Source organism: Gallus gallus, chromosome 5, assembly GCF_016699485.2.
Source record: "Gallus gallus isolate bGalGal1 chromosome 5, bGalGal1.mat.broiler.GRCg7b, whole genome shotgun sequence".
Classification (NCBI taxonomy): domain Eukaryota; kingdom Metazoa; phylum Chordata; class Aves; order Galliformes; family Phasianidae; genus Gallus; species Gallus gallus.
The window spans coordinates 32804-48741 of NC_052536.1; the positions used below are offsets into that span (position 1 = coordinate 32804).

Genomic DNA, 15938 nt, shown 5'->3' on the forward strand with positions numbered 1-15938 from the left:
GTGGCATCAGTAGCATGATGGGTGGAGGGAACCTTTCCTTTAAACTTCCAGTTCAGCACTGGCAGTCGAGGTGCTAGAAGGAGCTGTGTTTAAGTGCCAATTACTTCAGAAGCAGCCTGAACCCCCTCATATGCGGCTAAGTTCTCCTTCTCAGTTGGAGTGTAGCACTCTTCAGGCCCTGTGTACACTCGACTCCAGAATCCCAGGGGTCGGCCTCAGGTCTCTCCTGGGGCTCTTTGCCACAGACTCCAAGTTTTTTATGCCACTTCTTCATATCTTCTCCATGGTCATGTAAGTAATGCCACAAGGCAAAATGTGACGTAGTCTTACTGTTGTCACTTGCTTGAGCAGGAGGACGTCTTCTTTTAGTAGCTGAAATGTTGGACGATGCAGGCTGGGAGGAAACCAGTTTGATCAGCCCCTCCAGTAGGCTGTTTTGGGAATCCCGGTCCCCATCAGATGTATCTGACACCACCATGGATTCATCAGCATTAAGCACAGTAGACAGTTTGTCTATTATACCTTGGTTGTTCTGCAATCTGTCCAGTTTTTCAGCTACTTTTGTAATGGCTGAAATACAAGTTCGTAGAGAGGTTAAATGTAACTCGAAGTCTTGAAGTGTATTAATCAGTTCATTTATAAGGGGTCTTCTTTCCCCTCTGCCATACATTGCTGCAAATGTACTGCCATACCTTTCTGGTGCAGTGTTTGTGAATATACGCCACATGTTTGGTGTACACCTGACTCTCTCAGGATTATGCTCTTTGACTGACTTGTCAGAAATGAAAGTGGGGCTACGTAACATTTCCACCACAGCATATTCTCTCAAATAACGGATGCCTTTTTCCACCCTGATGGCACTGGGAAGTGTGTTGTACACTGGGAGCATGGGGAGGGGTGGCTGGGGGGCACTATGGACTGTGGGGGTTACTAAAGAGTCCTGTCAACAATGGAGTACACTGGGAGCACTGGGAGCAGTGCTACTTTGAGCACTGGGGAGGCATAATCACCAGTGGGTGCCCTAAACCCCTCTTCCAGTACAGTTTGGGCAGCAGTCCCTGGTTCAGGGAGGAGCAGGAGAGGGAGAAGGGCAGTGGGGGGGACACGTGGGAACAGGGAGGGCACTCCTGGCTGGCACCCAGAGTGTCCCAGAGTTTGTCCAGCAGCTCAGACATCCCAGGCTGCTGGGGGCCACCCAACCAAGGACAGAGAGGGCAAGCCACCAGCGGGATCCTCGCAAGAGGGCAGCTGATGTCTGATTTTAGGCAGTCACACCTGGCCGTTGGTGAAGACATTGAGCTTGCCCCCTCATCTCGACAGGGACATCCCCATTGCATGCCAGAGAGCCATCTCACCTCCATGTTGGAGGGATGCTCCCACCTCAATTCAGGACAATGTCCTCATCCAACCTGTCCCCATACCACATCCCCATACCTGGGATGTCTGAGGTGCTGGACCCGCTCTGGGACCTCGGTGCCAGCCAGGAGTGCCCTCCCTGTTCCCACGTGTCCCCCCCACTGCCCTTCTCCCTCACCTGCTCCTCCCTGAACCAGTGAGCACTCCAGGACCGCTACCCAAACTGTACTGCAAGAGGGATTGAGGGCACCCATTGGTGGTTATGTCTCCCTAGTGCTCAAAGTAGCACCACTCCCAGTGTACTCCATTGTCACCAGTACTCCTTAGTAACCCCCACAGTCCTCAGTGCTCCCCAGCCACCCCTCCCCAGGTTCCCATTGTGCAACGCTATTCCCAGTGCCATCAGGGTCTCCAAGATCACTCCCGCCCCTTCTCCAGGAGAAGGAGGTGGGCACTGAGCACTCCTGCATTGCAGGGTCACCCTCGGGGCCATCACTGGGGCAATGTCCCCTGGCCATATCTGGTGAGATTAGATCTGCCAGATACTGGCTGGTAACAGACATCTGATAAAGGCCGCCTTTGAAAGGGAATGACTGGGTGCCCCAGTGGCCCCTCGTGCAACTGACCTCAAGACTTGCAACATGCAAACTGCCCAGAACTGCAGATTCTCACCAGAAGTATCCTGCACACTCCCCCCTCCCCCATTCCAGTCTTACCCCTATGGGCATTTGTTCCACTTTGCTGTCCCTTGCAAACAGTGGTGGAGGAAGTGAAAAGCAGGAATATTGATAAATAAATAAATAAAAGCCTGAACACCGTGGGATTTCCTGCACTGAGTGGTGAATGAAATGCCTTCTGCTCCACCTTACACTGAGGCTGGCCATCCCTGACCCTACTGCTCACCCTGGGGTGCCCCACGTGAGACAGGCAGCAGGAAATAAATGCTGCACCAGGGAGGGGATGGGCCACTTTAGTGGTAGGGAGGGGCTGTCTTCAGAGACACAGAGCATCCCAGTGAAGGCTTTTGGCTGCTGCAGCTGCCAGACCCCATGGCCGCTTACAAGGTGAAGGTGGCAACAGGTGACGTCCTTGAAGCTGGGACCAGAAACAGCATCTACATCACCCTGGTGGGGACTCGAGGCGAGAGCCCACAGAAAGCGATGAGTTACAAGTTCCTGCCGGGGAAGGTAGGCATGAGTACAGGGTCTCTGTAGGATGAGGGGTGGCACAGACTGCCCTCGGGGTCTCAGCATAGGTTTTGCTTGAGAGAACTGGAAAAGAGCTGGGTCTTCTCCAAGAGTTGGGCAGAATGGAGGAAAAGGATGATGTAGAAGTGGAGGAAATGGGTGCTGGGGGATGGAGGAAAGGGGAAACGTGGAGGAATTGGTCCTGGAGGAATGGATGAGGGGGGTCCTGGAAAGATGCTCTGGTTCCTCACCCCACAGATGGGAAATGCCCGCACTAACTGACTAAACGCTGGGACAGACATGCTCCCATCCCAAACCATCACTGCTCTCCCTTCCCAGGTGAAGGAGCGGACAGTGAAGTGCGAGCAGGATCTGGGCCCCCTTGTGCTAGTCCGCCTGACCAAGACGCGGCTCTTCCTGGAGGATGCCTGGTTCTGCAAGGAGGTGCACGTGACAGCCCCCAATGGCACAACCTATCACTTTCCCTGCCACCAGTGGTTGGAGGGGATCACTACCCAGGAGTTTCGTGAGGGCACAGGTAGGACTCATCTCACCTCCACCCTCCCATGCTAGCTGGGGTGCTTGCGTGCAAGTGGACAGTGGGGTCACATATCACTCAGCCTGGCTCTGTCCAAGTAGCCCAGATCCTTTTTGATGACATAGTGATAATGGAGGAGGAAGAGGATGGATGCTGCCAAATGCCCTGGAGACCCTGAAGCAACTGAAGTTTTTGACATGGAAACATTTTTTTCCAATCTCCCTCAAGTCTGCTGTGTCTCACCCCCTTGAGCTGGGTGTCTCTGCCAAACGGCACAATGGACACTGCTGTCCTGCAGCCATCAGCACAATGTCCTTGAGCCAGGTGGCAAAGGATGCTCAGGGTGGGGGATACTGTCATTCCAAACCCAACCCTTTCAAAGCAGTGTCTTTTCACCCCAATTTTTGGACTGCAGCACCAGCCCCGTACAGGGTCCAGCCTTGATTCCTCTTCTCCTTCCCACTAAGGGAAAAAAATGGCAGATGATGACCTGGAGGTCCTCAAGGAGCACCGGCGCAAGGAACTGAAGGCACGGCAGGATGCTTACCAGTGAGAGCACTGGGGGGGACAGGGGGATGGGGACCCACCACTGCCAGTGTGCCCTGTTATGGTGAGAGGTGATGCTGGAGTCCCCATGTCCCTATGCAGGTGGAAGAATTATGCTGAAGGATGGCCCCGTTGCCTCAGTGTGGACTCCATCTTTGACCTGGACTCAAACATACAGTTCTCCTGCACACGAGCCAAATCCTTCAAGGGCCTCCTCATCTACCAGTGAGCAATGGCCTGGGGCAATGGTGGCAGGTGGAAACCTTCCTGGCCACTGTCTAGGTTGGAGGCAGATGAGGGAATGAGGAAACGAGGCTTCTCCTGCCCACACAGGGGAACCACACACCTGCTGTCAGGTTTCCTGAGCAGACCCAACTCCTGGAGAAGCCTGGATGAGATGCGGAGCATTTTCTCCAGGACAAAGGGCAGGGACATAGGTGCGTACCTTGCCCTGCCCTCTCCCTCTTCCAGCACAGGGCCTCCCCCATTCCCACAAACCCAACAGTCATGACCTGATGCAGGGGAGCAAAGAGGGATGGGGAACTGACCTCAAGCCATCTCCTAGTCCCTGAGTACGTTGCAAGCCACTGGCAAGAAGATGCCTTCTTTGGGTATCAGTTCCTCAATGGCAACAACCCCATCATCATCCGGAACTGCACGGTACTGCCAGAAAAATTCCCAGTAACGCAAGAGATGGTGGCTGACTCCCTGGGAAGGGGTACCACCTTGGACAAGGAAATGAAGGAGGGACGCATCTTCATTGTGGACTATGAGGTGCTGCAGGGCATCCCAGCAGGTACCATCCACGGGCGACAGCAGTATGTGGCAGCCCCACTCTGCCTGCTGCACCAGGATGCCAATGGGCACCTACGCCCCATTGCTATCCAGGTAGGGGCATCCACGTCCAGTGCATGCCACCACTCAGGGGACAACCCCACCCCCACAGGGTGCTGGTCCTACTGTACAGTTTTGTCCCTCAGCTCAGCCAGATGCCCGGGCCCAGCAGCCCCATCTTCCTGCCCAGCGATGACGAGTGGGACTGGCTCCTGGCCAAGACCTGGGTGCGCAACGCTGACTTCTACAGCCACCAGGTCATCACCCACCTTCTTCGGACCCACCTCTTTGGGGAGGTCTTTGCTGTTGCCACCCTGCGCCAACTGCCCACCTGTCACCCACTCTTCAAGGTAGACATCTAGGAGGTCTTTCGAGGCCACCAGCTCACCCATCAGCCCAGTCCTGTAGCTGATCTCACCACAGCAGTTGTCACACACCCAATCATCTCCAACTTCTTGGGAAACTGCTGGTCCCTTCAAGCCCCCCACACCCCCTTCCTTTCTCAAACTGCCCCAGGCCGAGCCCTGCTGACCCCACATGCCAGTGCTGACCCCCAGGACAGTCATTTTTGCTCTTTCTTTTTGCTGTGGCAAAGTCCTCTTCAGGCTTCATCATTCGCAGCAGCCAATCCCACGTGGCGCTGCTGGGTCTGCACCTGGCCCAGGGTTCCAAGTCACTCTGGTGCCCTCTGGTCAGGGTGACCCATTTCCCTCTCTCCAGCTTCTTATCCCACACTTCCGCTTCACGCTGCACATCAACACGCTGGCCCGGACCATCCTCATTAACCCTGGTGGTGTCATTGACAAGGTGAGACCTGGGGACATCAGTGGGGGCTGGTCACATCAGGTGACACCTTCTGCCTGAGCCCCTGGTGCTGAGAACTCAGTGGTGTCTTCTCCTCACTAGGGCTCAGGGGTTACCCATGAGGGGCTGCTGCTGATTCTTCAGCGGGGCTTGGAGAAAGTTACCTACACATCACTCTGCCTCCCTGAAGACATACAAGCCCGTGGCGTCTCCTTCATCCCCAACTACCACTACCGGGATGATGGGATGAGCCTCTGGGAGGCCATCAAGAGGTGGAGTGGAGGACTCAGCAACAGCCACTGATGGTGCCAGGGGTATCCTGCAGCCTCACTGTCCCTCTTCCCGTGACAGGTTTGTCTCTGGGATGGTGGCTTTCTACTATACAGACAATGCAGCGGTTCAAGGTGATGCAGAGCTGCAGGCTTGGGTGATGGATATCTTCACCAATGGCTTCCTGGGCCGGACATCCTCAGGTACCACTCTGTAGCCCAGTGGGCTCCCAGAGGCTCCTAGGTATCCTCAAGGCCAAGGGGGTGCCTTGGACAGGGCAATGATGGCTCTTTGCCCCCTGCCCTTCAGGCATCCCCTCCTCGCTGAAGACAGTGGCAGAGCTCAACAAGTTTCTTACCATGGTGGTGTTCACTTGCTCAGCACAGCATGCAGCTGTCAACAATGGACAGGTGGGATAGGGACAGGGAACGTGGGAGGGCACTTCTGCATTTCAAGAATCCCCATCTGCCCCATTCTGGAGAGTTATTCCCTGCTGACCTCTTTGCTCACTGGGGGGAAGTCTCCTTCCAATGCCATGGAGGACATCTGTGTCTACCCTCTCTTCATGACAGTGTTCCCTGTTTGTCCCCAGTCTGCACTGAAGGGACAACCTTGCCCAGTGCCTTCATGCACTTAAGCAATTGTCCGCATCTGAGACCTCTCTGCAAGAGATTCCCCCCCTTTCATGCTGGGGGGGGGACATCTGTCCCCCACTGGTAGGACATCCCTCTCATGCACCACAGGGACATCCCCATTGCATGCCAGAGAGCCATCTCACCTCCATGTTGGAGGGATGCCCCCACCTCAATTCAGGACAATGTCCTCATCCAACCTGTCCCCATACCAAATGGATGGCCCTGCCCATCCCCTCTGTTGACTGCAAACTTTCTGCCCACAGTATGACATGGGTGCCTTCCTACCCAATGCACCATCCTCCATGCGCCACCCACCTCCAGAGGAGAAGGGAAAGGCCTTCCTCCAGCACTTCCTGGACACTCTCCCTGAAGTCGACACCACTGCCAACATCCTAGTGGCTCTCATCCTCCTCAGCTCCCGCCTGGAAGACATTGTGAGTCTTCCTCACCATCTGGGTACACCCAAGCCCAGACGGTGGTCACCATTGCCCGACTGATGCCAGGTGGCTTGAGGCAACCACGCCAAGTGCCTGGTCCTGACAGAGTCCCCATTCTTTTCTCCCCCTAGAGGCTCCTGGGGCATTATCCAGAGGAGCGTTTCACAGAGGCAGAACCCCGGCGGCTCATCAGGACCTTCCAAAGGGAGCTGGAAGACATCCATGAACGCATTGAAGAGAGAAACTACAAGGCTGAGCTGAGATACAATTACATGAACCCACAGGAGATCGAGAACAGCATCTCTATCTGAGCTCCCAGGCACACTTGACACCCCTAATAGCTGAACACCAGCATGCCCAACTTCCAAAACCCCGATACCCTCAGCACCTAGCACACATCAGCACTCAGAACCAAGAGCCTCTAGCACCCAGCTACCAGCACACCTTGCACTCAGTGCACACAATACACAGAACTCAGCACCTCCAGCACTCCTCGTACCCAGCATCTGCACACCCCCAGTACCTAGCACCTCATGACCCAGTATCCAAAACCCAAACATCCCCAGGACTCAGCATCCTCAGCACCAAGAGCTCAGCACCCGCAACACTCAGCACCCATCGCATGTGCACCCTCAGAAGCCCCAGCATGTGAGCTACCAGCACGCCCAGCACACAAGATTAGGCACCCCCAGCACCCACTTCTTCAATAAATGATATCTGTCAGTCAAACTCTCTGTGTGCTGTTTCAAGTGCAAGCGTCTGACCACTTCGGGGCCAACCAAAAGATAAAGCATATTACGAAGGACATTGTCCAAACACCTCTTGACCACTGACAGGCATGAGGCATCAACCAGCTCTTCAGGAAGCCCGTTCCAGTTCTTCTTAATTATAGAGTCATAGAATGGTTTGGGTTGGAAGGGACCTTAAATCACCTAAGTTCCAACCCCCTGCTATAGGCAGGGACACCTCCCACTAGACTGGGCTGCTCACAGATTCATCCAGCCTGGCCTTGAACACCTCCAGGGAGGGGGCATCCACAGCCCCTCTGGGCAACCTGTGCCAGTATCTCACCATCCTCACAGTAACAAATTTCTTCCTAATATCTAGCCTAAATCTACCTGCTTCTAGATAGAAGCCATTTCCCCTTGTCTTGGTTGCTACACGCCCTTATGAAAAGTCCCTCCCCAGCTTTCCTGCAGGACCCCTTCATGTTCTGGAGGGCCGTTACAAGTTCTGCCTGGAGCCTTCTCTTAATGTCTGATCTGAAACTCCTCCAGCACCACTTTATGTTCTATCCCTGGTTAACAGGAAGAAGGGATCCACACCTCCCTCTCTATTTCTCTTCCTCACAAAATTGTGGAGAGCAAGGAGATCGCTTCTTGGCTTCCTTTCCTCCAAACTGGGCAAAGCAGACGGCCTCAGCCTCTTCTCATTGGACATGCCTTCCAGCCCTTTTATCAGCTTTGTTACCCTTTTTAAGAAGCTGGAACAATTTTTGGCTCAAATGCCCATAAGTTTGGCTCAAACTGGGCTGGGGGAGGGGGGAGCATGCAGGATGTTTCAGGTGAGAATCTGCATATCTGGGCAGTTTGCATGTTGCAAGCATTCAGGTCAGTTGCACAAGGGGCCACTGGGGCACCCAGTCATTCCCTTTCAAGGGCAGGTTTTATCAGATGTTCGTTACCAGCCAGTATCTGGCAGATCTAATCTCACCAGATATGGCCAGGGGACATTGCCCAAGTGATGGCCCCAAGCGAGACCTTATCACTCTCTATAACTCCCTGAGAGGAGGTAACAGCAATGAGATGAGAGGTGATGGCCTCAAGTTGTGCCAGGGGAGGTTCGGGTTCACTTGCTCCACACATGCATCCACAATCTCTTTCTTAAGTTCTTGCTCAGCTCCAACCTCAAGGAATGAGGATCTGTGACACAAAGTGGGCCACCATTACCCCTGTCAATCACATGTGAGTCTGGAACAGTGAGTGAGCCAGCCTCACAGAGGGCACAGCTCTCCATCACTAAAGGAGCTGGCTCTGCAAGTTTGTTGGCCTTACTGTGAGTCTTGAGACCTGAGGGAGATGTAGGTGTACTGAGTGTCCCCATGGCCTCTGGTTCCTTTTGAGGCAGTTTCTTGTGCTGGGAAAGGAGTTTCCTCTGCATTCTGTGCCCCAGACAGCATCTGCAGACTGATGAGGAAGTCAAGTTCTGATGGCTGAAAGGTCCAGGGGTTTCACTGTGCCACAACCAACCACCATTGCCTCTGCTGGGCACAGCTGGGGTTGTAGAACAGGAGATGGCCTGGGGACTGGTCTTGAGTGTTGAGGAGTTGGGCCCTACAGCTGGAGCCCTCTGATTTCTTGCCTGCAGCAAGGCTGGAAGGCACAGCAACCTGAGCCGGGACACTGCAGCTGGACACAGCACTATGGCGAGGGGCTGGCTTCCATCGGATGTGAACCGTGGCCCAACTCTTGGCAACAGAGGCGCCAGGAGCCTAGCCAGAAAGAGACAACATGGGATTGCCATGGAGTCATGCCAAGGGTGAGCATAGTGCACCACAGAGAGCAGAGCCATGCTGGAGACAGGGGGCAGGGAAGGGCTCCCTTCCACAGATCATGCAGTGGATTGAGATTGGACCTATGGGGCAGGAAGAGGGACACAGCAGGGTGACTTAGGACAGAAGGACAGCTGGTAACATGAGAGAGACAGCGCTGCTGCAGAAGGAACGTGCAAGCTTGCAGGAGGGAAATGGTGCACCCCCATGGTGCTAAGGTGAGGCTTGTTACTTAGCAAGGGCCATGGAAATGGGATTGCTCATGGATGTAAGTGGCATGAGAGAAGCTCCCATGGATCCAACTTGGGCACGTTGTCCCCAGTAGGATCCAGCCTAGAAGCAGACTGTAGCATGCCCTGAGTCCTTGGCTTCCTTCAGCCTCTGCTACCAACAGCTGCATGGGGAGATGTGTGGGTGAAGAAGTATTGGCTCAGTGACCTCAGATGAGCCAGAACCCACAGTGTGAGGGGTCTCTGCCAGCCCCAATTCCCCCCAGACTGGCACCTTTTCTAAAAAATCTCATAGCCCTTAACTGCAGTGTTCCACTTGCATGAAAAGAGAAATAATAATAGAGACAAAAAACAAGGAAAGATTTTCTTAACATTTTCTGTTATACCCTGGCTGTTGCATAAGATTATTGAGTACCTTACCAATGCTTTCCAAGTAGTTTCCTCACTACATCCTTGAGCTCCTGGTTCCTCATGCTGTAGATGACAGGGTTCGCTGCTGGAGGCACCAGAGAGTACAGAACTGCAAGACCAGGGCCAGGGGAAGAGATGGAGGTGGGCTTTGGGCAGACAATCATGTCAGTGACAACAGAAAGGGAGACAACAGCCAGGTGAGGGAGGCACGTGGAAAAGGCTTTGTGCTGTCCCTGCTGAAAGGGCATCCTTGACGTAATCCTGAAGATCTGCACATAAAACACCACAATGAAAACAAAATACCCAAATGCTAAAAAGGCAATAAAAATAAGAAGTCACGCTTCCCTGAGTTAGGAGTCTGTGCAGGAGAGCTTGAGGATGTGGGGGATTTCACAGAAGAACTGGTCCAGAGCATTGCCTTGGCAGATGGAAAGCTAACATATTATCAGTGTGCAACATGACACTGAGAAACACCCAGCCCCATGCTGTCCAGGAGGGTGCTGTAGTGCAGGGACTTGCAGACAGCAACATAGCAGTCATAGGCCATAATGGTGAGGAGGGAATACTCTGCACTGAATAATACTTGGGCAGTACATCCTTCATGGGAAATGACCCTGCTGTCCTGTATGGGAACTGTTAAGTCACAGCCTGAACCAGTGATGGAGCACCTGATGAAGGGGCGTAGCCATCTCAGGGTGCACAGGTGGAAGCAATTCACGGGTGTAGCCAGAAGGGGAGAAGCCAGTCTCCTCCCTAACCTCATTTAAGGGTTGGCTGTGGAAGGAGATGTACTTGGAGATTATCTCCTTTGGAGTGTTTGGTGAGCCTTAATCCTTGGAAAGGGGTAAGTAGTTCCTTCCTTATTACTAGATAAACCTTGCTTGGGTGGTCCTAAACTGGTTTAAAGTAACTGTATTTGCTATCACTTTTCTCTATGTGTCCAGAAAGGAGTTGCTCGTGGTTTTGAGAACAATGACAGAGATGCAGCCCATGTTGAGGAGGGGGAAGTACATGGGGGTGTGCAGGCAGTGGTTGCAGGCTGTGACAAAGAGGCTGTTGCACAGGAGGGCAGCCAGGTGGATGTCTAGGAAGGGCTAGGAGTTGAGGCGCTGCAGCTCCCTCATGTTTGCAAATGGCAGGAGGAGGAACTCAGCGATGGCACTTCTGTTGGACATCACTGCCCCTGTTCATGGAGATTTCCACAGGAAGAAAATAAAAAGAAAGATCAGACAAGCTTCTCTGAGGGCAAGATGAGGATGCTGACTCAAAAGGACTCTTGGACACTGCAGAAATCCTCTGCAAGACCTCTGACTGCAGATAAGGCAGCTTCTGGCCTGGATCACACAGCTTTGAGCGTAGAGGATGACAGGATGCTTCCAGACCTTGTGTCATACCAAAAAAAAACCGTGTTGGGTAGGAAGGGAGACATTGACCAACTGGATGCAGTTGTATGGAGAGTCACCAAGATGGTTAAGGCTAGGAAACTTGTATGTGAGGAGAGGCTGAGAGTTCTGGGCTTTCTCTATGTCTGGAGGGTGAAAGGTCTGCATGGAACACTCAGCAACATTGCATAGTTCCCATGTGTCAGGTTAATATACATGACACAAAATATAAGGAGAAGAGGCAATGGGCTGCTATGTATCTATGTGGAGTAACTTTTCTAGCACTAAAAAGAACGTTACTGAGTCAGAACTTCATTTTCCTTATGAACTGTGGGGTTTTTTTTGTTTGTTTTTGGGTTTGTTTTTTTTTTTTTTTTTTTGGTCTGTTTGATCTTTAAAGATGTGCAAGCACTAGTAAAATTGCTAGGCTGGATGCAAGAGTGGCTCTTCATCAACAAGGCTTTATAAATATGTGCTGGGGGTATATCTGGGAGGAATGTCTCTTGTTTTGGTCTGGTGCCTGAAATCTCACCTATGCATAATGGGGTGAGAAGAAATTCAACAGCAGATTCTCTGCTGAACAGTGTTTGCAAACCACATGTCTGTCCTGCAATGGTTGTACAGATATTCAGCAGGAGAATAAACTCGGCTGGTCCAGTTTTTCCTCTTTGCACTGCTGCCAGGACCCCACCATACAAGACAGATGTATTGCATCCACACCTATAGGGAGAACTACAAGTGCAGCCTCCTAAATGGATGCAACGCCCCTTGCTCTGACTGAAAGCTCAACAGTCACCCATCCTGCCACTGAGGAGCCACAGGAGGGCGATGCTGCATGCTGAATCTGTGGTGCAGCGAGCTATAAATGAACACGTAACCAAGCTACAGATGGCAAAGCAAGTGCAGTGCCTTTAACAGTTATGTCTGACGTTCTGCTCAGCTGTTGGGTGCCAGACACCAGCACAACACATGGTAGCCTGCTACCTCATGGGGAGGCAGCCTGTAAGAAGCAGTGGTGCAAGGAACGTGTGCACACACAGGCCTCTCCTAGGAGAGGTTTGCATCATGTCTGACACACTTAGGGTAGGATGCATTGGCCCATCGAGGTGGCAGTACTGCAGTGCCACTGAGTGCAGCTGGCTCTCTGCATGCATGGTCCCCAGGTGTGTCTGTCAGACCACTGCAGGGATACTCTTAGTTGCACTGTTGTAAGTAGAAGCACAGGAGCAACTCCCACGATGGTAATGCCTGTGAAGTATGCATGCCACTCTCATGTACCATGTGCAAATGCAGTCTTTAAACAATTCTGAACATCACTGGTTACCGAAAGCTTCCTCAGCTGTGCATGTGTTATGCATTATTGAAACTGACTAAACTAATGATATGCTTACCAAGGCCTAGGGAATTCTACAAAAGTGCTTTATAAGACTGATTTCTGCATACAGTGGGCAATGAAATATCTTATTATGAATCTTATTCATGTGCGATGTTACACTCTCCAACAATGTTCTCTCTTAGAAAACTCAGGATTAGTAATTCCATTCAAAAGATTGACCTGTATTTGGCAGGATCTGGGAATAAGACAAGTTGCCTTAAGCAGCAGGTTAACAACGGCACCAAAATGGCTCCAAAACAGGAGGATCCTGGCATATGCTGTGGGTAGCAAAGGATGGTGGTTACTGATGTGGGCTGGGGAAGGAAGACCTGCCTCCCCAACCTGGCAACTGTGCCCTCGTTCTCCTGTCTCTTTGATATAAGTACGAAGTCCTAGCTCCTCAGGGTTGTCTCTTCATACAAGATATAGAATCACAAAATGATGAAGTCTTTGAGATGAAAAGGGACCTCTTGAGACCACGCAATCCATTGTACCTGTTCAAAAAGGGTCAGCCAGAGCTGATCCTGGATTTTCACTGTGCTGTAGCATCCAGTAGCAAGTTCAGCACAAAGCAGTGCCAGCACTGAGATATAATTTGGGGTGGGCATGCTGAGTTTCTATGCCTTTATGTCAGCCAACCAACATTATCAAGCTGATTTCACTGTGAGGATACAGGAGCTGTCTGTCTCCAATGGTGCAGAAGGAGCTTACTTCAGTAGGCTGGACTTAGACAACACCTGCACGTGCTTACTGGTAGATGGTACCAATTTGGAGTGATCTCACACAAGTGAAGCTGTTTAGCTATCAGGCATGTTCTGTTCAAATGGCTGAGAGTGAATCTTCCTATAAGCCTCAGCAGCAGGCTGCCCTAGGTTATTCTAATTATGGATAAATGTGCTGATTTCTCACCCAGAAATACACTAGAAGTGAGTCCATCTGATCTCACCGTTCTGGATTTCCTTCATGGCCAAAAAAACTCACTTCTCAGGCACTGATCTGCTTTTAGAGTAGACACAGACATGCCCTAGAATCAGATATACAAAACCATTGAAGGTAATGTATTTCTGAGATCGGATACCTTACATCACCAGCATGGATGGAGAACAAAAATGCATACCTTGTCCTTCAAACTGGGGGATCCGAGAGACAGAATGGAAGCAAACATACCCTACAGCCGTGCTACCCTGCTGCTCTGCTGGTCTTTGACCTCTGATTCTAACATTAAAAAGAGACTGCTCTTGCTTCTTGTGGGAGGGAACTTATCTTTCTAGGCCTTAAACGTTAGTGGTGAAAGACCTGTTTCCTCTTTCTTTCTTATGATGGAAAGCCAGATATTCCCCCATGTGCAATCCTTAATTCTGCCATAGCACTGGATTTCAACACAGGCAGAGTTGCTTGTGTTCCAAATGGGGAAATAACCTCAATGTTCATTTCAGAAGTTCTGGTGTGACACAAGCAGAGCTGCTGCGTAACTGCCCATAGGCCTTTCCAACAAGGACTGGGTTACTTCAGGTTCCCCTTAAAGACCTTTGGCCTCCTGGTGTCTGTACATAACTGGTAATTTGCTCAGTGCTTCACAAGGTTCAATAAATGACCCCATCACATCTCTGTACTGAAGAGCCTGGTCCTCCTGCCTTCTCTTTGAGGGTGCAGAGAAGGATGCTCTAAATGGCATCAGAAACCACAGCTATAATTAGAAAGCTCTGTGAATAGCAACATACTTAAAAATATCTCATCTGTCTCACAGACTAAGGGGACCTAAAGCACACGATGCAGACAGGAGTACCAATGAAATCTACCACTCAGAAGAAATCAGGGTGAGGTAAATTAGTGAACGTCTAAACATCATCTGCATTTTAGGTGTTGCCTGACTTGTTGGATTCCAGCCCTGTTTCCATGCCCTGGTCTGCCACCAGCCTGTAGGAAGGCAACTCCATGTGTCCTGCAAACCCAGTTTGTCTCAGAAGAATCTGCAGCGCTGCCACAGCTTCCGCGTGGATTCCTTCCCCTCTGTGTTCCTCAGGGTGCTGATGAGTGGGTTCACTGCTGATCAAAAGACAGTGCAGATCACAGACATGCTGGTCGGAGGAGAAGCAAGAGAAGGGGAAGGTTGGGAAGCTGGACATAAGCCAGCACTGTGCCCACGGTCTCATGAATAGCAGGAAGTATACAGCCATGCTTTCCATTCTGATAAAGGAATTTGAGAAGGGGTTTCAAGGTTGCTGTAGGAAAAAAAAAATCATCATTTTTTGGGTATATTTGTGATTCTGTTTTCAGTTGACATAAATGAATGACCTGTGAGTTCTCAAATGTAGTGTGCTGAGTTGCAATCGGGTTATTCAACTCAGAAAAAAATCTGCTCATGTCTCTTTACCAGGCTTTTATACCTCTCTTAGCCGAGGAATATCCTTCACCTCACGACCACACCTCATTCATGTCATCGTTTGAAGGCAGTATGTACAGTTGTGAGCACCCGCTGCCAAGGATGAAGTTACGCAGAGAGTAAAATTTCAACACAAATCTCTGACAAGCACCTTGAGAGCTCACTACAAATTGCAGCCATTTCCACTGAACCAAACTGATGCATTATTTTCACAAAAAAAAAAAGTCAAATATTCCACCATTTGCCCAAGGAGGTTGTGGATGCCCCATCCCTGGAGGCATTCAAGGCCAGGCTGGATGTGGCTCTGGGCAGCCTGGTCTAGTGGTTGGCGACCCTGCACACAGCAGGGGGTTGGAACTGGATGAGCAATGTGGTCCTTTTCAATCAACAAAAAGTGCAGAAGCAAAGGTGTGTCACTGAGTTCCTCCATGGAGGACGAATGGCACCCACTGACACTCATCAGCAGTCGCTGGACATCTCTGGAGACCAAACTGTAGATGTCAGCACAGTGAGGCAGTGGCTGGTGCATTTCAGCAGTGGAGACGGTGATAGATTTTGGTGCAGATTTTAAGGAGTGTGGCCTGCAGGCTCTTGTTTATTGCTGGCAAAAATGCATAGCTAATGGTGGTGAGTACGATGAAAAATAGTGTTTTGTAGCTGAGAGTGTGCTCTATTAAATAGGACTATTGTGCTCCTTGTATCTGTTGTAGTTTCCATGGAAATAAATAGGAGACCTTACTTTCGCTGCAGTGCATGTATATACGGCCCAAGACAATTCTTGTTCACTCAGTGTAGCTCAGGCAAGCCAAAAGGTTGGCAGGACCTGCATCAGTTTGTGAACAAAGCATCCCACCCCAGAAGCTGTCAGTAGCCAGCCACAGCCATGTGAATTCATAGCACTAGTGTAGGGAAAAGAATTGTCTATAGCAATGCAACCATCATAAGCCATCACTGTGAGAAGGAAGAACTTGGTGCAGCCAAAGAAATGGCCAGTAAAGA

The 15938-nt window shown here is 51.1% G+C and overlaps 1 protein-coding gene across 1 annotated transcript; it reads left to right on the plus strand.

The window, feature by feature from the left end:
* The first annotated feature begins 2364 nt into the window (after positions 1–2364).
* Positions 2365–7333, plus strand: ALOX15B (arachidonate 15-lipoxygenase, type B). The gene is made up of 13 exons (XM_046942105.1): positions 2365–2543; positions 2883–3081; positions 3549–3630; positions 3730–3852; positions 3961–4064; positions 4193–4515; positions 4608–4811; positions 5182–5268; positions 5368–5537; positions 5617–5738; positions 5845–5945; positions 6434–6604; positions 6739–7333. The coding sequence occupies exons 1-13, from the start codon at positions 2406–2408 to the stop codon at positions 6916–6918; spliced, it is 2004 nt and encodes a 667-aa protein (XP_046798061.1). The 5' UTR covers positions 2365–2405; the 3' UTR covers positions 6919–7333.
* The last annotated feature ends 8605 nt before the right edge of the window (positions 7334–15938 follow it).